Source organism: Pongo pygmaeus, chromosome 3 (genome assembly GCF_028885625.2).
Source record: "Pongo pygmaeus isolate AG05252 chromosome 3, NHGRI_mPonPyg2-v2.0_pri, whole genome shotgun sequence".
NCBI classification, from domain to species: Eukaryota; Metazoa; Chordata; class Mammalia; order Primates; family Hominidae; genus Pongo; species Pongo pygmaeus.
This window is the reverse complement of record NC_072376.2, coordinates 4,791,845-4,819,094: the sequence shown is the minus strand read 5'-3', so window position 1 is coordinate 4,819,094 and position 27,250 is coordinate 4,791,845. Positions and strand designations below refer to the sequence as shown.

At 54.9% G+C, this 27,250-nt stretch overlaps 1 protein-coding gene across 21 annotated transcripts in view; it reads right to left on the bottom strand.

Moving 5' to 3' along the window:
- ABLIM2 (actin binding LIM protein family member 2) overlaps positions 1 to 27,250 on the bottom strand; it is a 190,682-nt gene that overhangs the window by 93,604 nt on the left and 69,828 nt on the right. For all 21 annotated transcript variants that reach the window (XR_008502116.2, XR_010125999.1, XR_010125997.1 and 18 more), the window contains exons 5-7: positions 21,647 to 21,773; positions 18,598 to 18,691; positions 2,238 to 2,325 (exon numbers count right to left, since the gene is read on the bottom strand). Coding sequence is in view for 16 of the 21 variants with exons in the window: in XM_054485249.2 (XP_054341224.1) it covers positions 2,238 to 2,325; positions 18,598 to 18,691; positions 21,647 to 21,773 (309 nt within the window). In the remaining 5 variants the exon portion in view is untranslated. The remainder of the gene's footprint in view (positions 1 to 2,237; positions 2,326 to 18,597; positions 18,692 to 21,646; positions 21,774 to 27,250) is intronic.

Here is a 27,250-nt window from a genome sequence, read left to right as displayed (position 1 = left end):
TCTCCACCATCACCCTCGCAACCCATCCAGTCTCAGGCCTGCCTGGCCCAGTTTCAGCAAGAATCCTGCAAATTCAATCTGGCAGGAATCCCCCAGCCTAGAAGCCTAATCTCCCCCCACTTCTGATTGAGTTCCTCATCCCTTTTTTGACATCTCAGTCCTTAGCCTGTCTTCGGCAAGCATCTCGTGGGGTCAGTTCAGCAAGAAGCCCAGTACTTCAAGCGACTTTCCACCCACTGCCCCAACCCTGCTCATTGGCTGCAATCCCCACTGTCTGCCATATTAAGAATCTCACCCCCTCTCTCGTCCATTGTGATGGTCCTGACTCCTGTTGGGAAAAGTCTTCCTTACCAGTTATAATGAGTGCCAGAATAATTTTCTTTAGCAGGGAGGGCTCAGGGAGTGAATAAGCAATATGTAGCGGGGTGGTCAGAGTGAGAAGATGAAGCATAACTCTAGGTGTCTGTCTGCAAGGAGAGTGATGGGGCTCAGAACATGCCACCCCAAACAGGACTAGCAGGCCAGAATGTGCTGCCCCTGACATGCCCCTCTGGCATAAGGGTTATTTTGAGTTGATTACTGGGGGAAACAGTAGACTCAGAAAAGCATTGAAAACCAAGCAGAAGTGACCATTTTATAAGGGGAACTGAGATCTCCAAAGGAAACCTCCAACTCTAAGGGTGTCTCCTCTCTGCACCAGGAAGATGAGGATGATCCGAAGTCCCTGGGTCTCTTCTCAGTGGAGAAGGCACACAGCACTCCTCCCCCTTGCCTAAGGTGCCCCCTGCCCCCCCGGCCCCCCCACTCGACATAATTGTGCCTCCCCACACCTTCCTTCTTTGTTGTAGGGGATACCGTTATCTCAGCCTGAGGTCAAAACTGCCTCTTTGATGGCAGGGACACGGTGGATCACACCTGTAATCTCAGCAAATTGGGAGGCCAAGGCAGGCAGATCACCTGAGGTCAGGAGTTTGAGACTAGCCTGACCAACATGGTGAAACCCCCATCTCTACTAAAAATACAAAAAAAAAAATAAGCCACGTGTGGTGGTGCATGCCTGTAGTCCCAGCTACTCGGAAGGCTGAGGCAGGAGAATTGCTTGAACCCAGGAGGCGGAGGTTGCAGTGAGCCAAGATCTTGCCACTGCACTTCCAGCCTGGGCAAGAGAGCAAGACTCTGTTTCAAAAGAAAAAAAAACCCCAAAAAAACAAAAAAAACCCAAAGCTGCCTCTTGGAGATCTGCCCCTGCGTGTCCTCATTTCTCTGGGCCACCCTTTGCACATACACAAGGTGCACATGTTAATAAGCTTCTGTTCATCCTTATCTTGTTAATCTGTCTTGTTACAGGGATCTGTCCCAACTAAGACCTATAAAAGGTAGAAAATTATGTTTCTTCCCCTTATAAGAGTCATTGCCTCCCTCCTCCCCTGCCACTGGATATCTGCATTATGAAGGTATAAAGGGTAGCCGAATGCCACCATCAGAAGCTTAATTTAATTGTGAAAATGAGAAGCTATGAGCTAAAAAGGGTTAATCTGGGAGGAGGAGAGACGACCAGTCCTCAAGTCTCGCTCTTTCTTCAGGTCTGGCAGCCCACAGGACACCCCGCCCTTGTGATGACACTGATTTTTAATGGTGAGTGGGCTTGGGGCATTTCCCATGGGGCCTGTTAGAAGTCCGCTACGTTTTCCTCCAAATCCTCCTTTCATCAATGCTCTGTGGGGCTGGCTCTTCTCTTGCTCCTGGAAGAAAGCCTTGGCTGCTGCCAGTGGCCCTCAGTACCTCATTACCAACCTCCTTTGTGGACAGAGGGGTTGTAGCAGGCTGGGCTGGCTGGGGCAGGAAACACCTAAAACTCCTAACTTGGACTCCCTGAGCTGAGGCGGCTTTCTAGAAGGGGCCTAAAGTGGCGATGGATGTGATCAGGCCGTATTTGTTTAAGCTTTGCTACTTGGAGCCAAATAGCCAGCACTTCTGGGTGCTGGTCTTTGGCTCAGCCCTTTTCCTTTCTTGCCGGTCTTGGGCTTGCTGAGATCATTGGACAGACAAGGCAGGCTGAGGAGGCTGGCCTGGCACGTGCCCCTGCCCTGCCCTGCCGGCTCCCCGCTGTGGCTGGGCTGCTCGTGACCTAGCGAGATGACACTGTCACCAACCCGTTCACACCCAGCATGTGGTGTGGACCTCGTAGAGGGTAGTTCCTTGCTCTAGGGGACAAAACAACACATTTTAATTTGTACCTTGAAGATACATCTCTTCGCCTTCTGCAAACATTTGGCCGCACCTGACACATAGCGCGCAGGAAGGGTGGTAGTGCTTCTCTCCGGCCTGTAAGAAAAGCACAAAGCAGAATGTTTCTAATAAAGCCAGAAAGGTCGGCTGGGTCCCAGAGCCCGGCATGGATACAGCACGCCCTGTGCACAGGTAGTCAGGGGATACTGGAAGGGCCAGCCCCCACCATTGGGACCGAAGACCCCTAAGCAGAGCCCAGACCCAGGGGGTGCCCCCGGGCTGTCCAAGGTGCCCTGTGGGGAGGCAGGGGGAGACCTGTCTGCACTTGCCCAGCCTGCAGGAGCCCAGTGTACAGCTCCCTGCAGGGGTAGTACAGGAGGGGTCAGCCTCATCCACCAGGCGGCATCCAGAGAGGGGCCTTGGTATCTCCAGAGGTAGTGGGAGGGACAGGAGGAGGAAGAAAAGGGGAGAGGGAGAGGAGGGAAAGATAACACGATTTCCCCAGGTGCAGGAATTAGGGGAGTGGGGTGAAAAAGGATGAATACTTTACTTTTCATATCTCTGTATTGCTCAGTATGTTCAATGAGCATTTTGTTTTTATCATTCTTGAAGTTTATTAAATTAGATTACAAATGCTAATACTGAAATAACCCAAACAAATCACATTGCCTGGTTTGGCTTATTTTTGCCTGAAGCAAAAAAAAAAAAAAAATGTCACCCCGAAATGCTCCCTTTACCCCCGTGTTCCAGTGCACACTTCCTACCCTGAGGGCACGGCAGGTGCAGCCTGTTGCTAAATGTGGATGCTAAATCCCCGTGACTCATTCTTTCCTAAAACGGGAAGAAGTTTCCTAATCCCTACCCCCTACCTACATTTGAATTTGTAATAACCAGTTTCCTGAATCAGTAAGTAAAGGGCTGAAATGTCATTTTGAGCATCCCGTTTTCCCTGTCCTGTGCCTTCCCTAGGATGAAAACAGCCCCGAGGTGGCCCCTGTGTATTGGGAGGAAGAGCCCAGAGCAGGCTCTTCTCCTGCACGGAGCCTGGTGTGGCCTCTTCTGCCAACCTCCGGGCCAGGTGATAAGGCCATGAATCTTCCAGCAAACGGGCCCTTCCCGCAGGTGAGGAGGTTGACTGCAGTCCTGCCTGCCCTCCAGGGCCCAGGCCTCGGCACCAGCTGTCCCCTCCACTGGAGCAGCCCTCCCACTCTCCCACCCCTGCCACCCTGACTGCTATCTCATCCCACCTGCCACCTCCTCTTGGGAGCTTTCCCTGAACCCTTCCCCAGTCTGGACGTTCACAGCCCCATTTCCACACCGTTCGGGGATTACTTGGGTGTATTCTTCCCCACTAGACGGCCAGCCTCTCAAGTGCAGGGCCTGGCACCTGGGCCATGTCAGGGAGCACCAGGTGCAGGGATCTCTCTGGACAGCAGGTCACACCACAGCATCTGGCCCCAGAATGTGGGTGAAATGATCATTTCACTGATCACAATTATTCAAATGCCCAGTGGTCTGAGTAGCACTCTTTTTTTGAGACGGAGTCTAGCTTTGTCGCCCAGGCTGGATGGAGTGCAGTGGCGCGATCTTGGATCACTGCAAGTGCTGCCTCCCGGGTTCACGCCATTCTCCTGCCTCAGCCTCCAAGTAGCTGGGACTACAGGCGCCCGCCATCACGCCTGGCTAATTTTTTTGTATTTTTAGTAGAGACGGGGTTTCACCATGTTAGCCAGGATGGTCTCGATCTCCTGACCTCGTGATCCGCCCGCCTTGGCCTCCCAAAGTGTTGGGATTACAGGCGTGAGCCACCGTACCCGGCCTGGTCTGAGTAGCACTCTTAAGTGTAAATCAGAGATTGAGACAGCTCTGTATTTTTAAAAATAAAAGTCACCAGGTATCAACGTCACAGTTGTCAACTGCTGGCTCACTGCATTCATAATGAGTATTCCTGAGTTTGTGGCCTGTGACCTGTCCTCACACCTGCTTAATCCAGGTGCCCCCACTTCACACTGACTTCCTCTAACAGCAGGAGTTCTGTGACAGCCACTGGGGACAGAAAGCAACCCTGCAGGGCAAATGAACCCTGCTGTCTACACGGCATGTCTACACAGCACGTCCACACGTGAATCAAGAGAGAACACTGCTGGGACGGTTTCTTTTTTTTTGAAACAGAGTCTCGCTCTGTTGCCCAGGCTGGAGCGCAGTGGTGCAATCTCAGCTCACTGCAACCTCTGCCTCCCGGGTTCAAGTGATTCTCCTGCCTCAGCCTCCCGAGTAGCTGGGACTGCAGGCACACACCACCAAGCCTAGCTAATTTTTGTATTTTTAGTAGAGATGGGGTTTCACCATTGTTGGCCAGGATGGTCTCGATCTCTTGACCTTGTGATCTGCCCGCCTTGGCCTCCCAAAGTGCTGAGATTACAGGCTGAACCACTGCGTCCAGCCTGCTGGCACAGTTTCTAAGACGATGGGCTTGAGCCCTCCACAGCAGCAGTGGCTATGGTCTCCACAGCTCATGCCAAGAAGCTTGTTACACACATTAACTTGTCAAGTCCTTGCGGCAGTGCTATGGGTATATTATTACTCTCACTGACCATAAGAGGCACAGAGTGGCAGAAGAGCTTGAGCAGGGTCACACAGCAGCAGGTGGTAGAGCTGTGGTTACAGCCCAGGAGCCTGGCCCCCGAGTGCAGAGCTTAAGCCCACGCCCAGGCCTGGCAGGCACTCAATCCCCAGCCTGGCTGTCTACGAGTCCTGGTACAGATCTCAGGTCTGGGGTGTGCACTCCCTGCTCACATGCTCACTGCTACGGCTTGAATGTTTGTCCCTGTTAGATACAGTTAGCTTCCCTCTTCAAACTGCTTATCCAGTTTCCCCATTCTCTGTACTATAATTCCAAATATGCCCCTTGCCTTTGCTGTGCCCCAACTTGTCTGAATAAGCCTAGGCATGCCTGAACTTGCTACAGCCCCAGTCCACATTCCTTTCCTTACCAGGGAATAGGTTACCTTCCTAGTCACTCCGTAAATGACCCCCTTTCTCTCTCTTCTCACCTCCCTTACGTGCCTACCTTATCTAAGAAAGTTTAAATGTTTAGCCCGTTGGGACTAGTTTAGACTGTGTGGTCTGATCCTAGCCAATAGAGGAAAGACACAGAAGCAGAAGCTGCGTTAGAGATAATAAAAACTCTGATTTCCTTTGTTCTGTGTGCTCTCGCCATTGCTCCACAAGCGAGACATGCTCTTCTGCAGAAATAAATTTGCCTTGCTGAGAAACCCTTTGTCCTTTGTCCAGTGCTTGTTCTTCTTTGCGGCACCGAGCATTTGTTTTCAACATCCCCTTCAAAACTCATGTTGAAATCTAATCACCAGTGTGGCAGTATTGAGAGGGGTGGCCCTTAAGAAGGGAGCGGACCGTGAAGGCCCTGCCGTCAGGATGGACTGATCCATTCATGGATTAACAGGCCATCATGGGAACGGGACGGGTGGCTCCGAAGAGAAGGAAAGCTCTGAGTCAGCCAGCATGCTCAGCCCCTCACCATGGGACTCTGCAGAACGTTCCCACCAGCCACAGGATGTGCCCCCTTCACCCTGGACTTCACAGCCTCCATCACTGTAGGAAATCCATCCTTTTCTCTATAAATTCCCTGGGAGTTTCAGGTATTCTGTTACATATCACGGGAGTGGACTAACACACACCGCAGCCTCGTGCCCTGAACGAACAACACGGAGGATGCTGGTGAACTGATATAAGCCAAGAAGCTGGACACAAGAGAACAGACCTCAGGTTTAGGAAGTTCAAAATCAGGCAAAGCGATCTACATGGCTAGGGTGCCCTTGGGGACTCATGGGGGAGTCTGGGGCACGGGACCTGTTCTCTTTCTTGACTCGGCACTGGTTCCGTGGGTGTGTCCAGTTTGTAAAAATGTATCAAGATGCACAGGTATAATTCATGCACCCCTCTGTGTGTATTACATGCCAACAAAGCAAAGACCTAAATGCAAGAGCTAAAACTGAAAAACGATTAGAAGAAAACATGCCGTTAAGAGGACAGGTGCAGTGGCTCACACCTGTAATCCAAGTGCTCTCAGAGGCCGAGGCAAGAGGATCACTTGAGGCCAGGAGTTCGAGATCAGCCTGGGCAACATAGTGAGACATGGTCTCTACAATAAATTGAAAAATTAGCCAGGTGTGGTGGCTTGTGCCTGTAGTCCCAGCTACTCAGGAGGCTGAGGCGAGAGGCTACTTTGAGCCCAGGAGTCCTAAGTTACAGTGAGCTCTGATCATGCCACTGCACTCCAGCCTGGGTGACAGAGTGAAACCCAGACTTTTACAGAAATGTTTTAAAAAGGTGGGCAAAGGACTTGAATAGACACTTCTTCAATGAAAATATACAAATGGCCAACTGGTACATGAAAAGATGCTCAACATCCTTGTCATTAAGAAAATGCAAATCAAAACCACAGGACACACCACTTCATACCCATGAGGGTAGCTACAATAATAACAACACAGAAAGAAAAGAAAAGGTGTTGGTGAGGATGTCAAGACACAGGAGCCCTTGTGCGCTGCTGATGGAAACACAAAACGGTGCAGCTACTGTGGAAGACGGTGTGTTGGTTTTTCAAGAAGTTAAACACAGAATTACCAGGAGCCAGGAAATTCACTCTTTGGCATTTAAGGAAAATGAAGAGAAAAGAACAGGATAAATGAAAACTTGGCTGGGCACAGTGGCTCAAGCCTGTAATCCCAGCACTTTGGGAGGCTGAGGTGGGCAGATCACCTGAGGACAGGAGTTTGAGACCAGCCTGACCAACATGGTGAAACCCCATCTCTACTAAAAATACAAAAATTAGCCAGGCTTGGCGGCGGGTGCCTGTAATCCCAGCTACTCAGGAGGCTGAGACAGGAGAATTGCTTGAACTTGGGAGGCAGAGGTTGCAGTGAGCTGAGATCGCGCCACTGCACTCCAGCCTAAGCAACAGTGCAAGACTCCAGAAAGAAGGAAAGAAAGGAAGGAAATAAAGAAAGGAAAGAAGGGAAGGGAAGGGAAGGGAAGGGAAGGGAAAGGAGAAAGGAAGGAGGGAGGGGGCCAGGCGCGGTGGCTCATGCCCGTAATCCCAGCACTTTGGGAGGCTGAGGCGGGTGGATCACGAGGTCAGGAGATCGAGACCATCCTGGCTAACACGGTGAAACCCCGTCTCTACTAAAAAAATTACAAAAAATTAGCCGGGCTTGGTGGCAGGCATCTGTAGTCCCAGCAAATTGGGAGCCTGAGGCAGGAGAATGGCAAGAACCCGGGAGGCAGAGCTTGCAGTGAGCCAAGATAGCGCCACTGCACTCCAGCCTGGGTGACAGAGAGAGACTACGTCTCAAAAAAAAAAAAAAAAAGAAGGGAGGGAGGGAGGGAGGGAAGAAAGGAAGGAAGGAAGGAAGTAAGGGGGTGGTTCCACACAAAAACCTGTACATGATGTTCACAGCAGCATTCTATATAATAGCCAAAGGGTAGAAACAGCCCCGGTGTCCATCATGGATGAAGAAATAGCGGTGTATCTACGCCAGGGAGTATTATTCAGCCATGGACAGGAATGAAAGCGCTGATCCTGCTACAACATGGATGAACTCTGAAAATGTGTGCAGTGAAAGATGCCAGATGCAAAGCCACGGGGTAGAGGATTCCTTCACCATGGAACGTCCGGAGCAGGCAAATCCATGGAGACAGAAAGCAGGTGAGTGGCTGCCGGGGGCTGGGGGAGGAGGGAATGGGGAGTAACTGCCTAGTAGGGGTGAGGTTTCCTCTCAGGTGACAAAAAAGTTTTGTAACTAGAGAGAACTAGAAGTTGCACAATATTGTGAATGCACCAAATGCCACTGAACATTTTAAATGGCTAATTGTATGTTACGTGACTGTCACCTCAACTTTTTAAAGAAGAGTTGATCCCCAAATGGCCAACTTTTAAATGACCAACCACATACCAAGCATTGTGTCAGGTGCTCTGCCTGCCTCAAGTTCATCCTCACGGCAGCCCCTTGGGGTGAGCACTATTGTCTATCCTTGTTTTCCAGAGGAGGAGGTCGAGGCTCAGGGAGGCGAGGAGGCCTACCCAAGGCCACGTCATTGAGAGAATGAGGAGTCAGGATCCAAAGCAGGTGGGCTGGATGCTGCCTCCTGGGAAGACTCCATGGGTCGTGGGGACAAATGGGGACATTTGTGGCTGAGCCCCTGCAGGTCCGGGGCCTCAGAGCATGGAATTAACTGCATCCTCAGCTCACCAGCTCCCTGTCAACAGCCCTCCTCCCACACCCAATGCACATACACAGGAAAAGGAAGGGTCACAGAGCTCCTAGTGAGCTGGGGACAGAGACGGAAGCCTTCCACGCTGTACACGCCACGGCCCGGCCCACGGCACAGAGGAGCAGCCTGGGGTCCGAGAAGCCACACAGCAGAGTTAGAGCCAAGTCTGAGCCAGTGCCAGCTCTGCACCTTTTCCAGTGATGGCACAGCCGCGTGGCCAGGGGCAGCCGGCACCCTCACTCACAGTTCGGGCCGTTCATAAAGTATGAGAGTCAACAGCCAAACCGTTACATTTTAAGGACGCTCCATGTTCTGGAACAATCCACCTGTGGTGGAGAGGCAGGGCTGGAGCGCCTGTGTCTTCAGGCCCTGGGGAACACCACGGGGCCGTCAAGTGGACAGAGCAAATGTGCCTGCCGGTGCTCAGGCCTGTCCCAGGCTCGTGGCCAAAGCCATGGAGGTGACAGATTCCAGCCTGAGATTCTCTCTTGCTGGCTGTATGACTCGGGCCCCGTGTCACATGCTGGGGTTCAGTGTCCCCGTGTATAAGATGGAGAGGACTGTCCCTCCTTCTCAGGCTGGGGTAGTATAACTGGGCTCTGTGATTCCAGAGGACATTTAGCTGGAAGGTACCGGCATGGCACAGGTCACCCCCTCCCTACCCCATACTTCCTGCTGAGAACCAATGGGTCACAGGTGGCCATCGATGGGCTGATGGAGTCAAAAATTAGAAGTGTCCTCATTCCCTGTGTCACCTCCTGTTGTCATTCCCACTCTCTCATAGTGACTGGGGTGTCCCAGTCATCGGCACAGTTGCCACATCCTCCCAATTGCCTCCCAAGGAGTGCCTGAAACCTCAGCTGCTGGTGGTTCCAGCGGGTGCACGGCTCCCCAGGCAGGCGGAAGTCCCGCCCTCACCGGCCTGGGGCTCAAGATGGCTCGGATTTCAAAATATATGAGCAACCGAAAGACTTTGTAGTGCGTGGTTTTAGGAAGACGTCTTGTGCCTTCTGAGGGGTGGCTGTCATCTTTGATGAGGCAGAACGAGGTGCCAGGGAAGCACACCCGCAGCCTGTGGTGGTTCAGGGCGACCACAGGTCCTCAGCCAGTGCCAGATCAGAGGGCAGTGGTTTAAGGGACGTCCCCACTGTGACGTGCAGAACAGGGCCAGCAGGACAGAGGTGCGGCAAAGCTGCCCCACCTCCAGAAACCCCTCCTGTCCCGGCAGAGGAGAGCTAGCGGCTCCCCCGTCTCTGGGCTTCTGGAGAATGGATCAGCCCTCTCTGCCATGAGCCCCTCACACCTGAGGCAGGTGGCCCCTTTCCTCCCTGAATCCAACCACGGAATCCAGGTGCAAAGGCCTCCTCTGCCCACTGGAGAGCGGCCACACTTCCCTTCGCTCCTTCCCCGCTCCCAGCTCCTGCTCAGCCGAGGGCCAGGGCTGGGCCTGCGGGCTGCGCCTCCCTGCAGCTGGCAGCTCCCAGCAGCTGCTCCTCGCAGTCATCAGCCCAGTTCAGAGCTCTAGTTTCCTTTCTGAACTTCCAGAACTGAGTCCAGGTCTTAAAAGACCTAATCACCATGATGCACAAACAAAATGAAATTTATAAAGAAACAAATGAAAGCTGTGAGCAGGGGATCCCCCTGGGGGTGTTTGGCGGCCAGTACAGAATCCCCAGAATCCCCAGGGGCCACTGCATCCCAGAAAGAAGGGCCCCACTCTGAGCAATGGCCAGCAAGGCCCCTTGAGATCTGGGCCCTCCCCAGACCTTCCCCACCCTCTGGAACACAGCTCCTCTTGGCCCCAGGCCTGTCTAGCACACTCACTCCTGGCCCAGCTCCCTCTTCCTCTCTATCCAGCTCCCGTTAGGGCGTGAGCCTCAGGAGAGCTTGGTCCAGTGGCCTCATTCTCTGCTGTTCCCCAGTGTCCCCTCCAGCAGTGGCACTGGCAGAGGAGCTGTCCAGTGGGGACTTTCTGAACAAGGCAACATGGTGCCCAGGAAGCCAGCCTGAGCGGCCCTAGAGGACCAGAAAATTCGACTAAGTTTGGGAAAGGCTATGGCAGAATCCCGCCTGCAGATGTTCACACGCACTGCAGAGTGTCCAGGCTCGGAGGGTCCCACCACAAAGACAGTGATGAGCACATCGCCTGGGGACCAGGGGACACAAGGGAGGACAAGACAGGCCAGCGTGGAAGGGCAGGACCAGGGGCTCTGATGCGCTGCCAGCATGAGGCGAGGCAGGAATGCGGAGATCCGGAGAAGGGTGTGTGCGCATGTGCGTGTCTGTGTGTCTCCGTGTTTTGCCTGGTGTCTGTGTGGATGTCTTTCCGTGTGTCTGTGTGTGCATCGTGTGTGCTGTCTTGGTTGTCTGTGTGCGTGTCTGTGTGTCCCTGTGTGTGTTTGTGTGTTGTCTGTGTGTTGCTATGTGCAGTCTCTGTGTCCATGTGTCCTTGTGTTGTCTGTGTACATGTCGGTGTGTCCATGCATGTTGTCTGTGTCTCTCCGTGTGCTTGTGTGTCTCTATGTGTTGTCTGTGTGTACGTGTCTGTGGGTGCCGTGTGTGTTTTCTGTGTGTCTGTGTTGTCGGTGTCTGTGTCCCTGTGTTTATGTTGGTTGTGTGTATCATGTGTTTCTTTCTGTGTGTTTATTTCCATGTGTGTTGTTTGTGTGCCTAAGCGTGTTGTCTGCACGTCTTGTATGTGTATGTGATCTGTGTGTCCTTTTGTGTGTTTGTGTGTGTCTATGTGCTTTGTGTGTGTATGTATCTGTGTATCTCAGTGTGCCTGTGTCATCTGTGTCTTTCTGTATGTTTGTCTGCATGTGTCTATGTATGTGTATAATCTGTGTCTGTGTGTACGTCTGTGTGTGTCATGTGTGTGGCCTGTGTGTCTGTGAGTCTGTGATGTATCTGTCTCGTGTGTGTGACTGTGTGTGTCTGTGTTTTTTCCTGTATCTCTGTGTCCATGTGTGTTGTCTGTGGGTTGTGCATGTGTGTGTATATCTCGTGTGTCTGTGGATGTGTGTATCTGCACGTGTGCAAAATCTGAAAGGATGACTTCTAGATGCCAGCAGTAGTTAGCTGTGGGGGTGGAACTATGAATGTTTTGGCTTATTTTATGATAAACAGGTATTCTTTTTGAGCGAGAGAAGTTGGGGACTTGAGAAGTCGCTATCACCTCTGCCCTTCGGAAATGCTGTATTTATTTGGAAACACGGTTTGTTTTCTCCCAATGATGAGAGTCATCCGTGCTTTGTGCCCCAAGACAGACAGGAGGGAGCAAAGAACAAATGTCCTGCAATTGCAAGAATGATGTTCAACTGGTCCCTGACCCTGGGCAGAGAGAGCCTGGGCACCCCCTTTCCTGCCAGCCTCCCCTGGGGTAGGGATCTGTCACCTGCGTCTCCGTGAACCCAGCACCTAGCCCAGGGTGGAACACACTGTGAGCCCAGGAAGGGTCTAGAAGGGAGTGGTTGACTGGGGAAGGAAAGAGAGGAGGGGCAGAAGGAGGGAAGGAGGAGAGGAGGAGTAAAGGGAGGAGGAATTGATTCGCGGAACCAGGCGGACGCTGGGCTTCTTGTTACCAGGGAGACGGCCCCGGCACAGACTGCACGAGGCACACTGGGCCCAGACCTTGGCCCTGACAGGGTTAACAGACGGTGGGGCTGGGAAGAGGCACCCCCACTCCCGCCCACCTCTTCAGGAGGTGTTGACAGGGCGAGGGAGGGATGGGGTTCCTGGAAGGCAGGGCTCTGAACACATGGCCAGTGGCTTCTCCTCATCCACACCTCCTCCCTTTATGCAGCCCTGGTCTAGAGGCTGGTCACACCGCTGTCCCCGTGGATTCACCAGCTGAGTCCCAGCTCCCTCTGTGGGGGCGGTGCCATCCGTCCCCAGCAGCTGGCTCTGCCGCAGTTGCTGCCAGGCACCACCCACCTCTGCTGCCACAGCCCAGTGCCTCCCCCATCCCTAGCCAGCCATCCCGGCCCAGGAGTGGGACACAGATATCAGCGCCTCCCATGCCCCCACAGGACCCCAGCAAGGAGCCGGCTCATCAGGACAGACACCCAGAGATGGGTGGGATGCAGGCCAACACGCATGAGGGTGCTGCACGTTTAGGAGAAACTGAGGGAGAGACGGGGAAGGAAAACCCCACTGTCACCACCAAATGCACATTTTGCGGGCAGGCGGGCACTGCGGGCGCCAGCACTTAGGATGGCACCATGCCCGCCATATGCAGACACAGCACAAGCGAGGGCTCGGCTGGCAGTGGGAGCCTGGGATGCTCTGTGCTTGGGTCCCGCAGAGGGAAGCAAGGGGCACTGCCAAGCGCCTTAGGGGGCAAAACGGGAGGTGGGGGAACAGGTGGCTCCGAGGTCTCACACCTGACTACTCTGTCCCCAAAAACCCACCCACCCGCAGCCCCACCTGGCCCCTGTGAGCCCCCATCAGCCCCTTGGAGTTGCGGGCCAGGCTTCCTACCTGCACGGCGTCTGGGCACCAGAGCCCAGTCTGATGGCCCTGCTTGAGCGCCGTGCTCCCTGGAACGTGTGCCTGCGAGGGTGGACACCCTCACCTTCAGCCAACAGTCTGTCACCTGCTCCTGCTGCGCCCTGGGAGTCCACTGTCACCCGGCTGGGCGCCGGCACGCTGGGCCGAGCATCAGGCAGTGCCACCGCGGCGGCGGCAGCTCCCCTTCTGCAGAGCCAGGCTTGTCCCCGCCCGCGGTTCCCACCTTGCACCCGGGGAGGATGCTCAGAGCTGTGCAGAGCCCGCCGACTCAGCCACGCCGCCACAAACTCGCCTCCCCGGCAGAGGCGAAAACAAAAGCATTAATCTTCCCCGGGAGGCCCTTTCTCCTCCACAGCAGAGGAGGAGGAAAAAACCCAGACCTGTTTTGCTCCTGTTCCTCGAATTAGGATGGTTCCTTCCCGATGAACCAGGGTACACCCCAAATTCTGTATTTGGCATTAAATACCAGGGATGTTTACACTGCAGACATGGGACCCTTGCCTCCCAATCCATCAAGGGGAGGGGGGCTGCCCGATGAAACCCACTTTGCTCACCCAGTGTGGAGCGTGCCTGAGGCAAAGCAGCCTGCGTTTGGGTGGGGTCTGCCCCCGACCCCAGGCCACGGCCTCTCTGGTGTGGGGGCTGCTGCCCGTGGGTGTCAGAAAGGCGGGGCAGGTGAGGCTCCTGCACCAGCAGCAGCAACAGCAGCAGCTGACTGCACACAAGATACACCCCACTTTAGGCCACCAGATGTTCCAACGTGGCTATGCTATTAAGCCAAAAATGCAAACCTGCATCTGTGCACTAGGGGAAGACAAAGGGTTGGGGGACACCTGCGCAGCCCGGGCTCCAGTCTGGCTCTGCCACCGGCTCTCAGTGGCTGATGGCCGGGCATGTGGGTGGATCCAGCTGGACGCCCAGGTGAGTGGTAGGGGGCAGTGTGTATGTGGGGGAGGTGGAGTGCCTGCATGTGGTGTTGGCCTGGATGAGCATCACAGCCACCTGCGTATAAGAGGAGCAGGGTCAGGGACAGCCCGTGAGTGGGGAACGCGGGCCCTGCACGGCCCCTGGGCAGGCAGGGAGGGGTCGGTAAGAGGCTTAAAGGCCTCAGGGTTTCCTGCACACAAAGCCCCCGGATCTGCAGAAGAGCGGGGAGAGTGCAGGTAGAGAAGCACAGAGACAGTCTCTGAGAGGCAGCGGGGCCGCAGAGGAGGGAGAGGGGAGGCTGAGTCTCTGCAGCGGGGACTTCCATGCCAGGCTGCAGGCTGCTCTTCTTAACGGGAGAGACGAACACTGTCTAAAACGCCACTGGGTGGGGGAAGCCTTGGCAGGTAAGGTGGGGAAGACGGGAGGAGACAGGATCAAGCATGGCAGAGGGGGTGAAGGCCAGAGGGGCTGGACCCAGGCACAGGCGTGGTGGGGTGGGGGTGGGTGGTGTGCAGGAAACAGCAGGGCAGGGGAGACAGTCAGGATAGAAATGGGTTCTCATAGAGAGTGAGCCACCCAGGCCGTCCTCACTGCGGTCTGGCCGCCAACTCTTTGTCAAGCAGAAGACAAGGCCGCTGTGTGGGCAGGGAGCGCAGTGCAGGAGAGTGTGGAAGGTCTGGGCCGTTCTTTGCGGAGAACGGAAACGTGGCTTTGGACTGCCAGGCAGTGCATCGGGCCAGGCTCCATCCTATCCTGCTGGCTCCTCCAGAGTCCTCGCCATCTCCTACAGGGTGGGGCGTGCCAGCGAGGGCTGAGCAAGGGGAGGGGTGAAGGAGGGAGAGGCCATGGCCCCAGAAGAAGGGGAGAGAGGAGAGGGCCAGGCAGGACGTCGTCCCTGGGATGCATCACTGGCTGTAAATATCAGATATGATCGCCACCCACGAAAATACTTATAGGACAGTACAGAACATCTGCAGCCTTATGTGATCCACCCGCACAGAAGGCACAAAGACCCCAAATAGATAAGCAGGCAACATTTACAACAGATGACTGAAATATAAGAATTAGGAATGGCTACAAATGACAAAAGGCCGGGTATGGTGGCTCACGCCTGTAACCCCGGCATTTTGGGAGGCTGAGGCAGGCAGATCACCTGAGGTCAGGAGTTCGAGACCAGCCTGCCAACATAGTGACTTTCTATCTCTACTAAAAATACAAAAATCAGCCAGGCGTGGTGGCTCACGCCTGTAATCCCAGCTACTTGGGAGGCTGAAGCAGGAGAACGGCTTGAACCCAGGAGGTGGAGGTTGCAGTGAGCCGAGATTGCGCCACTGCGCTCTAGCCTGGACGACAAGAGTAAAACTCTGTCTCAAAAAAAAAAAAAAAAGACAAAAAAGACTCAGCCTCACTAGGGATGGAAGAAAGGCAAATTAAAGCTAGACCCTGCAGGGTGCGGTGGCTCACACCCCTAATCCCAGCACTTTGGGAGGCTGAGGTGGAAGGATCACTTGAGGCCAAGAGTTCCAGGCCAGCTGGGGCAACACAGCAAGATCCCTATCTCTAAGAAAATTTTAAATACTATCCAAGCATGGTATTGCATGCCTGTAGTCCCAGCTACTTGGGAGCCTGAGGAAGTATTGCTTGAGCTCAAGAGGCCGAGGCTGCAGGGAGCTATGACTGCATCACTGCGCTCCAGCCTGGGTGACAGAGCAAGACCCCATCTCTAAAAAAAGAAATTTAAAAAAGCAAGATCCCATGTTTCCACCTATCAAATTGGCAAAGGTTTAGATGAGAAATACTATATCTTGTTGACAAGATTGTAAATCAGAATAATCTTTCTAGAAAGCAATTTATAGTAACCATCAAGAACACTAAAAATGTTCCTAGTTTTTGACTCAACTTCTACATTTCTGTGAATATATCTTAGGAAAAATTAGAAATGCAAGCAAAGCATTATTTTTAAAGAGGTGTTCACTGCAGTGTTACTGATGGTTGTAAAAAACTGGAAGGCGGCATTGTGTCCAGCCATAAATGATCAGCCTGGTAATTCTTTTTTTTTTTTTTTTTTTGAGACAGAGTCTCGCTCTGTAGCCCAGGCTGGAGTGCAGTGGCACAGTCTTGGCTCACTGCAACCTCCACCTCCTGGTCCCGGTTCAAGCAATTCTCCTGCCTCAGCCCCCTGAGTAGCTGGGATTACAGGCACGCACCACCATGCCCAGCTAACTTTTGTATTTTTAGTACAGACAGGGTTTCACCATGTTGGCCAGGCTGGTCTTGAACTCCTGACCTCGTGATCCACCCGCCTTGGCCTCCCAAAGTGCTGGGATTACAGGCTTGAGCCACCACGCCTGGCCCAGCCTGATAATTCTGAGTCATGATGAAATCTGATGCGAGAGTAAAGCTTATGTCTGAACGAACCTTGAAAACATCAAGCTATGTGAAAGAAGCCGGTCATGAAAGACTATATATTTTATGATTCCATTCATATGAAACGTCCACAAGAGAAGTCTATGGAGACAGAAAGTAGCAGAATGGTGGTTGCTGAGGGCTTGCGGGTACGGGGAGTGACAGCTAAAAGGTATGGGGTTCTTTCTAAGGTGATGAAACTGTTCTAAAATTGACCTTGGTGATGGCTGCAAATATCTGTGGTTATTGATAAAGAAAACCATTGAATGGCCTGGGTGTGCTGGCTCACACCTGTAGTCCCAGCTGGTTGGGAGGCTAAGGCAGGTGAATTGCTTAAGTTCAGGAGCTCGAGACCAGCTTGGGTGACATAGTGAGACCCTGTCTCTACAAAAAATACAAAAATTAGCCAGGTGTGTTGGCACACACCTGTAGTCCCAGCTGGTCGGGAGGCTGAGGTGGGAGGATCACTTAAGCCTGGGAAGTGAGGCTGCAGTGAGCGCACTCCAGCCTGGGCAACAGAGTGAGACCCGCTCCAAAAAAAGAAAAAAAGAAAACCATTGACTTGTGCCCTTTAAATGGGCAAATTGTGAACTGTATCTCAATGAAGCTATTTAAAAAGACCCCACAATACCAAAAGAAGAAACGCTTACGAGGAGTTTATAATAAGCCGGGAATCTGCTAAATAGGAAATACGAGTTGGGAAAAAGGGATGTTTGGGATACAACATGGCACAGATGGTTTCAGATCAACTATGATCACACGGAGAGAAAAAATGAAAGAAAACTGGCCAGAAAGTGAGGCTAACTATGATTGCACAGTCAGTGGTTTTCTTTTCTTCTTAGCACCTCTCTGGATTTTGCAAACTTTCTCGCATCAATGAGAATGGAGGACATCCCTCTCGGAGCCACTCCATAGAGGAATGCAGAGCTCTGTGCAGGGCCAGGACCCTTCCCGTGGGGGCATCCAGCCCCCTGGAGTCTGCAGCCAGGGAAATGAGACACAGTGACTGGGACTGGGATGGGTGTGGCCAGCCCTGTCTCCCCACCAGGTAGAGTTGCTGGATGGAGGTTTGAAAGAAGGCAGCCTGAGGCCAGGTCCAGCTCTCCGCCAGCTGCCTTTTTCTTGCCAGAAAAGCCACTCTGCACTCACTGTTCCATTCCCCTCCGCATTCTGAATACTTTTGGGTCCTGGGTACCAGCTGTGGGAGCTGGAGAGGGGAGCCTTGGGGATCCAAGGGTACACCCCATTCCACCCTCTCCAGACAGGCCTCTGCGGCAGCCAGTGGGAGCTTCTCTAAAACTCCAGTGCGGCCCAGCATTCCCTGCACCAAGGCCTTCCTCAGTGCCCCTCCCTACAGCCTCATCCCCAACCCCACCCTATCCTCCCAGCCAAACCCCAGAGGCCAGCTCCTGCGACCTCCTCGAGAGGGGCTCCCACACCAGGCACAGCCCCTTTCCATTCTCGAGACCCCCCGGTCACCTGTCGCTTCCCCCATGGACCATGGGCCAATCCAGGGATGGGGACAGTCCACCTGCCTGACCAGCACCCAGCACTGAGCCAAGGAGGGGCTGCAGGGTCAGGGGGGGTCTGTGAATCCAGAGAGGGTGGGCCACGGGGTGGGGGGATCTGTGAATCCGGAGGGTGGGCTGCAGGATGGGGGTTGGGGGTCTGTGAATCTGGAGGGTGGGGTTTGGTCCTAGTTGCCCCATGGGATTTATCTTATTGAACAAAATGTAGAAAAGGGCATAATGTGTAATTTTCACACAGGGAACACGCCCACATGACTACATCCCGGACTAAGGCACACAAAGCTATCAGCACCTCAGAAGCTCCCCCCACGTAATTGCTATCTGCCCTGCCTGCCGGGTGACCCTGCTGTGCCTCCTATGGGGACGAGGTCCTGGTTGGGCTCTCTTCCATCTTCCGTGCCTCTGAGTCCCAATCTAGACAGCAAACAGCTGGGCCAAAACATCTCAAAGCACTTCCCACATGCTCTGAATTTGTCAAGTGGCACAGAAGAGAGCATCACAAGGCAGGCTTCCTGGAGGAGGTGGCGCTGGGCAGCCCTGGACAGCTGACGAGGGCTTCCAGTGGCTTAGCCGGCAGGAGTAGGGAGGTGAAGCTGCAGCCACACAGATTCTTGCAGAGACACACACAAATCTCCCAGTCAACTCCCAGGGGGCAGTTAGGCCCTAGCTCAGAGAGGGCAGGGGCCTGGCCCGCCGCACTTACCTCCAGCACGCGCCCCGTGATGTATTTCTCACAGCTGTCACAGCGGATGCCGAACTTGGCGTGGTAGTCGGCTTCGCAGTAGGGCAGCCCATCCCTGCAATAAGACAGGCAGTCAACACAGGGCGGGGGTCGCCCGAGGACTCTTGAGATCTAACAACCCTCACCAACAAGAGGGTCTGCCCTCAAAGTGGTGGAATGCCCACCTCCTCCTGCTCAGGTAACAATGCTTCCAACAGGCAGTGTCATTGGGCTCTCACAGACACCAGCCCCATGAGAAATATGACGACAATGGTCCCATTTCACAGACGGAGAAACTGAGGAGCACAGGCCAGACCACCTGCCCAGTGGGTGGGAGGGGCTGACGGCAGCAGCTTCTGGGAAACAAGAGCTGCTTCTGTAGACCTGGCTCTTCTTTCTGGCTCCTTCCATCCAAAGTTCAACATCTGGGGTGCCTTAGAAAACTGTGAGCCAAAAAGGGGGGACAGTAAGGGCACCCACATTGGGGACAGGGCTGGAGGATGACAGAAAGCCCAGATGAGGGTGTGGTAGGTTAGGACAAGACTTCACTGTCCCCCCTGCATCCTGCCCTGCATCACAGCCCCTGAATATGAGCGGTGACAAAGGCTGGCTCTAGCCACACATGGAGAGGCCTAGCCTTTCGCAGTGCAGGAAAGAGCAGGAGGGCTGCACGGATGCGTCCATCCCCTCTCCCCATGCACACGTGCAGCCTGCCTGCTATGTGCCAGGTGCATAGGGCTCAGGAAATTGGTGTCAAATGCCCGTCATCCTGGGCCTGCCCCTCCAGCAGTGGCTTCCTCCGAGTCTCCATAAATGAGCTATAGAGAAAAGCCATCTGCAGGGTCATCCCTGGCACAGCTCCTGAGCTGATCTTCACACCCGTTATCATGATTATTAAGAGATCAACATGCCAAGATGGATGGCTGTGCAGATGCGGGGACGGCAGGTCAGCAGTGGCCACTCAGTGTGGGGAGGCACTGCTCTGCTGAGCCGTGGTTGAGTGAACAGGCCTGTGCTCAAATGCCACGTCCCAGCTGTGTGACCCTGGGCAAGTCACTTAACCTCTCTGAGCCTCAGTGTCCCCATCTGCATAATGGGGGAAATAATAGTAAGGACTAATGAAGAGAATGGCAGGCACTCTCCAAGGTGGCTGAATCCATTGTCATTACTAACCAGGGCTGTCCTCTCAGCCCCGGCCATACCCAGCACGTGAGGGGGTGACTGGCACAGAGTGAAGTGCCTGCCATTCCAACGCGCCCCCTCCAGCATCGCTGAAGTTGCTGTAGTGTTCCAAATTTGGTTTGAGTTTTTGCACAGCTACTACAGAAGGGAGGATTTCTCAGGCTGTCGTGGATTAGACCCCAGCTCACGTTCTTTTCCTCCAAGCTCTGGACTGTTGCTGGGTCCCCAGGATGTGGGGTCACGAGCCCCGGGCCTGGGTGCCCCTCTCTGGCTGCGGCCTGGAAGTGGCCCACAGCTGGGATGAGCCATCGCTCAGAGAGTGGCAGCCCTTCCTTCCACGTGAGGGGGAGACATACAATGAGTCCTCAGGCTTACTTCCAAATGCCGCTGACCTCAGGACTCCCGTAATAACCCACAAATGGGTGTATTTGCAGCAAATGGGAGGTTAAAGATAACATCTCCATGGCAACACCAACGCCCTCCTCGTCAATTCTGGGACAGCTCTGGAGGCTGCTAAGTAACATGCACGGTGTGGGTGAGCTGCCAACGCTGCGGGAGGGGCCTGCCGCCTGCACAGGGCTGGGCATTTTCATTTTATATTAAAGTGCTGTGTGCACCACACCGGGCAGTCCCTGGCTGACCGTGACACAGGCGGGGAAACTCATGCACCTCACAGGTCCCTCACCCTGGGTGCAAGCTCACCTTGGTTTGGAGGTTTTACTTAAAATGATGTCTTGAAGATCATTGCAGATTCCCCAGCAGTTGTAAGAAACAATACAGAGAGGTCCCATGTACCCTTTGCCTAGTTTCCCCAGTGGTGATGCAGAATTAGTATACACCCTCAGCCAGGAAGTTAACACAGGCACATCGACAGATGTGATTCAGGTTCTGTGTGACACGCGCTCAAATGTGCATGCATATGTGTGTGTGTGTGTGTGTGTGTGTGTGTGTGTGCCTCACTCCGTGCAGTTTTATCACAGGGAGTTTTTCATCTCCATCAATTCCTGTGATGATTTTGTTCCCGTTGGGCATTGAGAACAAGCACAGCACAGACAAAAGTGGCCAGAAGACCCTCTAGCTCCCAGGAAGGGGCCCTATGTGCTCAGAGGAGCTGCCCTCCTTCAGCTCATCCACATATTCGCTCCTCACCTGCGCCATGCAGAAGGCTTGCCTGCCTCAGGTCCCCGATCCCCCAGGGTTAAAACCCACCCCCAGCTCCTGGCCCTGAGCTGCCTCCATTCAAGGCTGTGATCTTCCCAGAAGGCTTCCCCAGTTCCCAAATCGGCCACCACCCCAGCGTGACTGCACATTTGTGGGACATGTTCGGTGTCGGTGGCAGCTGCCCCAGGGGCCCCCGCTCTGCAGAAGACAGAGTGCGTGGCTGTGGGGCCCCAGCCCTGACACCTGGGATGGGACAGCCCCCTCTCCTCATCCCCGTGCTGGCCTCTGCTCACATTGCTTCACCTCCTGCAGGACATCCAGGCGCCAGAAAGGGCAGCTGATCCCATGGGGATGGTGGAGGGGGACTGAGACGGGGAGGGAAGGCACTTCAAAAACTCAGCACTGGCAGCCCTGGCAGCTCTGCTTCTCATCCACAAAAAAGGAGCTGGATGCTGCAAATGCCGTTAGAGAAGCCAGGGCTGGCCAGGGAAGGGGGACATAAGGCTGTTGGGACAAATTCGCTAAGCTCTGAGCCATGCTTCTCACCCAGCAGCAGGGCAGTAGTAGCTGCGTGAGGAATAGGAGAGACGCAGAGAGGGTGGCGCTGGGGACACGTGCAGAGTGTGGGACCCCCACAGAGTAGGGAAGCCTGAGCGGAGGCTCTCATTGGAGCCCTCCCCCCACTTACTTGCTGATGTACTCTGCGTTCAGGAGCTTCCCACAGCTCTTGCACTTAAAACAGCCCAAGTGCCAGTGCTTGTCCAAGGCTACCAGGGCCTGGCCGTTCTTGATTTCTGTGCCGCAGCCCCCACAACCTGGAAGAGAGAGAACAGAACACAGACACCCCAACCATTGTGAGAGGTGTGGGGGAGGCCCCCTGCTCTCCACACTCCGTGAAGGCCCCTGGGGCAGCCGGGAGGGGCGGGACAGATGAGCAGCCACACCGAGTGTGCTTGGAGGAGCCTCTTACACAGCAGTCTCTGGAGCATGGGGAAGGCAACTGGGGAAGTTTGACCCTGCATGCATTTAGTGCTGACTGCATGCAGCCTGGGCTATGAGCTGGGGAAACCTAGATGAAGAAACAGAGGCCCTATTGTGCAGGAGAGCGGAGTCGGCTCCTGGCACTGAGACATACCAGGTTGAACCCAACTGTGACTTGATGTGCCCACCAAAGGGAAATGGACCACATTAGGGAGGGCTGAGCCAGCCCCTAGCCCCCAACCCAGTCAGCCCTGGGAGCTCTCCCGCCGCACCCAGCCAGCCAAACCGACCTTCTCTCTTCCTGCCGTCCCCACGGTAACTGGCACTCTCCACCCTGTGGCCACCAGCCTCGTGGGACCCTGCCTGGCCTCCTGGTGCCCTCTCTGTCCTTCCCAGCCGTGCCTGCCCTGCTCACTTGCCCCATGTCCCAGGGCCTGGTCTTTGTGCACAGGGCCTCCAGGTTCTGGCCCTGCCCTGAGCCAGTGGCCCACAGTCCCTCCACCCTATGAGCCACCACACCGGGGGCTCCACAGCCAGCATCATGGGCGTGCTGCAGGCAGGGGTGCCCCTGGCAGAGTGATTGGAGCAGGCTGGGAAGCTGGGGAGAGCCTGGTACATGAGCCTGAGCGGGCTGCATGTGAGTGCGTGTGCATCTGTGTGCATAGCGTGTGACTGTAAGTATGTGGATGTGTCTTATGGGACTGTGAGCATTTGTATGTTACCTGAGTCTTCCCGTGAGTCTTCCTGTGAATATATGAGGTCAGGGGCGGGGAGTGGGAGGCAGAGTGGCAGAGATGCCATGACAGCATCCCCAAGGGAAAGGGCCTCTCACAAGGTGAACACCTGGTGACAACAGCAGCAGCAACGGGGACAGAGCGGGGCCCACTGAGTCAACCACCCAGGTGTGCATTGATTCATGGATCACACACGTCCTCACTCCAGGGACCTGCACCTGTCATAGCTGAATGTGCGTCAGTGTGTGTGTGGTGCGTGAGTGTGTGTGACTGGTGCGTGAGTGTGTGTGACTGGTGCGTGAGTGTGTGTGTGGTGCGTGAGTGTGTCTATGTATGTGTTTGCATCTGCATGCGTGAATATGTCTGCACGTGAGAGTGTGTCTGTGTGTTTGTGGAAGTGTGTGTCTGCGTGTGTTTAAGGGTGTGGTTGTGTGTTGGGGGCATGACAAGGGCAGGGCCTCGGACCCCGTGATGGACAGGCAGGAAGAGGGTGTCTGACAAACAGGGCCTTGCCACCTGCAGGAGCCCCTGAGTAATTCACAGACCAAGCAGGGACCCCTCGTGCCCAAGGAAACCTCTATCCAAGATGGAAAGAAGGTGGCCCCAGGGCCCGACACGCTGGGTACAAATCCTGGTCCCCACTATGCGCTGGGTCACACTGAGCATGTTCCTCCTGCGGGAGCCCCCATTTCCTCATCGTGGGGTGGGGTGATCACCTCCTCACTTGGTGCCTGCCCGGATCCAGTGCTAATTTACACAGAAGACCTGGCCCAAAGCCCTGTGCATCCTGGGTGAGCAGTGAGCATCGGCGAGACCCCCCGTGGGCCTGCTGTGCACTGAGAGCTCAGTGGAAGTTGCTTCCATGCATGGCTTCATTAGTTTCTTTTGGCAGAGACCTGAGTCATATTGTTTTTAACAATTAAAACAAACGAACACTCACAAAGCCATCGGTCAAGGTCAGGATTTCCTAAGTGACCACATTCACATGCTACTTTGGAAAACAGCCAGAGAGCAGATTCAAACTCTGAGGGAAGGGGGGCCTCTTACTCATTTCAGGACCCTGGATGCCCAGCAGAGGCTGTGTGCTTGAGAAACACGTGGGGAATGAATGAATGAATGAATGAATGAATGAATGGGAACCAAAGTGAGAGGATGCCTCCACCCTTCTCAAGTCCAGGAGGAGGCGACCCCCACATCACCCTCTTTGCCACACTCCTTCCTGTGTCTCTGCAGAGGCTGACGACGCACAGCCCTGACTTAGCCTCCTGGCTCCCCCCACTTAGCAGGTGATGAGGCACATTTTGCAAAGCTCTGCATCAGTGGCTCTCAACTTGGGGCACTTTTGCCCAAGAGACATTTGGCAATGTCTGGCGACCCTTTTGATTGTCATAACTTGGAGGGGGTTCCAGGCATCTAGTGGGTGGTGGACACAGGATGCTAACCCTGCCAGTACAGTTGCCCTCAGCGGGGCTCTCTGGCCCCACATGTGAATGGTGCTGGAGCTGAGATCCCCAGCTCCGAGCCTCTGTTGGCTTCTCTGCATGTCAAGGGAGCACAGCACATGGGGCTGTGTGGCGACCAGAGGACAGACAGCAGAGAGCAGCGGTCAGATCCCAGCAATGCCCCCCACCGGCTGTGACCTGGGGAAGTCACTTCACCTCTCTGTGCCCCTGGAGTGAGGGCATGTGTGATCTGTGAATAAATGCACACACACTGACCGGTGAGGTGGGCCCACCTCTGCTCTCAGTGCCACTGCTGTTGTTGCCAGGTGGTCCCCTCGTGGGAGGCCTGCTCTCTCTGTGATGCCGTTGCGGGCATCTCCGCCACTCTGCCTCCTACCATATTGGCCGGTGCCCTCCCCTGCCAAGAAGCTCCCTTGACCTTGAGCTCCAAGCTGCAGGGGGTATGTGAACCTCACACCTGCCTCGGCCCCCTCATTCTCCTATCAGCAGTACACGTGGAGATGAGAGCAAGGTGCAAAAGGAGTGTTGCCATGGAAACCACATCCTCACTTTCTAAACACATCTGGAGCTCCACATTGCTTTGCGGGCTCTGCACATGGCAGCTCAGAGTCCTGTGTGACACAGGCTGTGGACTAGAGCTGTCAGCGGCAGCATGTCTCTAGCAGGGCAGAAGGGGCCTCAGGACCCCCCAATGTCAGCTGGCCACGTGCCCATACATCCTGGCTGGCACTGCCATCAGCAGCAATGGCATGACCCTCCTAGAACCTTCCACTTTCCTATTTTCCCCAAAATGCTCCCTCTTCCACAAGATGTGGTCATGGTGGGGGTGGTTGTTGGGGGGTGCCTAGGATGTGCCAGGCAGTCTCCCGGAGCCTCAGCTGGAGCTCAGGGGGTGCAGGTGCAGGAGCCAGACCCCCCCCCCCGCAGCACCCCAGGTCTAACCGGGGATCAGGGGAGTAGGGGGGAGTCTCAGATTCTAGATCAAATCTGAGATTGAGTTTTGGAAACAAGGACTCTGACCGAGCTCCAAAACTTGAAAGTGATTGAAAATCCATGAACTTGGCTTGCAGCTCCAATTAGGAAACTGTACTGAGGAAGAAAAGCCGCTGGAAAAGATAAAACACGTTCAAGTTCAGCCCCAACGCACTGCGGTCAGGACTAGACCGGGACACAGACCTGCCATGGGCCCAGAGTGGGGCGGGGGCTCCTGCGAGGATCCTGGGTTTACCTCCCAGGCGCACCCAGGGGTTCTCCTGTTTCCTAGGCAGCCGGGGAGCAGTGGGAGCTCCTGGGTTTAACCCCGGCCTCACCCCGAGGCTCTCCTGTTTCCCAGGCAGCCAGCAAGGGGGCGGGGGCTCTGGTCAGGGCACACACCCTCTTAGCACTACCCTTGCAGGAGCAGGGGACACAGGGGCTCCACGTGCCACAGCCCAGGTGGTCAAGCCCCGTTGCTGGAAGAGTGGAGGACCCCAAAGCCCCATTCCTGGGCCTGGGACCTTAGGACTGCATACACCCCTTCCTGTGCCTTCATCCCTCGCTCTGGTGGGGCCTCCCCAGGTCCAGGGGGTGGAGCTAAAGAGCCAGGGGCAGCCAGGCCCAAGAAGTAGCCTCGGGGTTTTCTCAGCATGGATGGAGCTGCTCGCCATCCCTTTTCCCCAGGCCAAGCCCATTTTTCCCAATTGCCAGCCTGCCGCCTACACCCCTGGCTGGCCCCACACCCACATCAAAGGCCCAGAGAGGGGACACCTCTTGCCCTCGGCACACAGTGTTGAATGCAGGGTCCACCCAGGGTATCTGGGCTCAGAGCTGCCTCTGGGTCGGCAAGGTGCTTGCACTATGCAATGGCTGCCCTGTGACAGGCTCGTGACCAGCAATGGGTCAGCACTGGAGAGCTGGGGGCCTCATGGGAAGGGGCAGAGCTTCAGGGACACAGGGGACCTCCCAACGAGCGTGGTGGGGAAGCTGAGGCATGCGGGGTGTTGGCTGCTCCTCCTGGAAGAAGCCTGTGCAGCCCACTCTGGAGGATTTCTTATTCCTAAGTGGCCTGCTTGGGGCAGCAGAGGGAAGCTCAGGGCCACGGGACTCAAGCTTGAGCTCTGCCTCAAGAGCCAGCCACTCTCCCCTCCCCAGGGAAGGGCAGCCGCACAGGCAGCCATGTGAGGCCCCGCCCTGCTGCCCCCAGGCCCAGCAAGCTGGCCAGGCAGATGGTGCTGCTTCCTACATTCTGGACTGACTTGACTCTACCCTACTCCACAACCATATATGGCTCCTCACGGCCTCCAGATGTACTGAGAACACCATGGCGTGGCTTTGGAGGAAGCTGCCATCTGGTGTTGGTGTCTCAGCGCCATTCCCATTCCCCGTCCCCACGCTGCAGCCGCGTCCACTCACACGGGTCTGGGAGGTGCCCACGCTGCAGCCCCGTCCACTCACATGGGTCTGGGGGGTGCACCCAGCACATTTCACAAGTGTTCAGTCTTTGCACTCTCTTCTCACCTGTAGCAACCTCCCCCTTCCAGACCCACCTGCTGGAATTCAGCCTGCGTCTCCAGTTTCAGAACCAAGGCCACCTTGGACAGCCTCTGGTCCTAGTGGGGTGAGCTCACTTGCTTTGGAGTTGAAAGGCCTTGGCCCACCCCTCGGCACTTCCGCCCCCTGATGGACACTGAGCACCCAGCACACCCACTCCTGCCAGGTACAGGGCACTCCTGCACCTTCAGAAGAGCTCCTCCAGGCACAGCTGCTGGGGAAACAAAAGGAGGCTGGACTGGGAAGACTGCAGACATCCACATAGGAGCCAGGACTGCTGCTCAATGCTTTCTAGGCACAGAAATGGTTCTAAGCTCAGGATTCTCACCACAGGCTGGGGGAAGGGGCAGGTTACATTATTAGATATCTAGGGGTCCGGGGAACATTTGTTCTTTGAAAATGCAAATTTGATATTTCAAAATAAATTTACATTTGGAGAGGGCAGAGCCTTTCTGCCAAGGGTATTTTTGAAAACCTCAAAAAAAAAAAAAAAAATCTCAGACACTGATTCTGTGGTTGGTCATATTTCCATCCCCTCCCACTTTTTTTTTTGACAGTCTCACTCTGTCACCCAGGCTGGAGTGC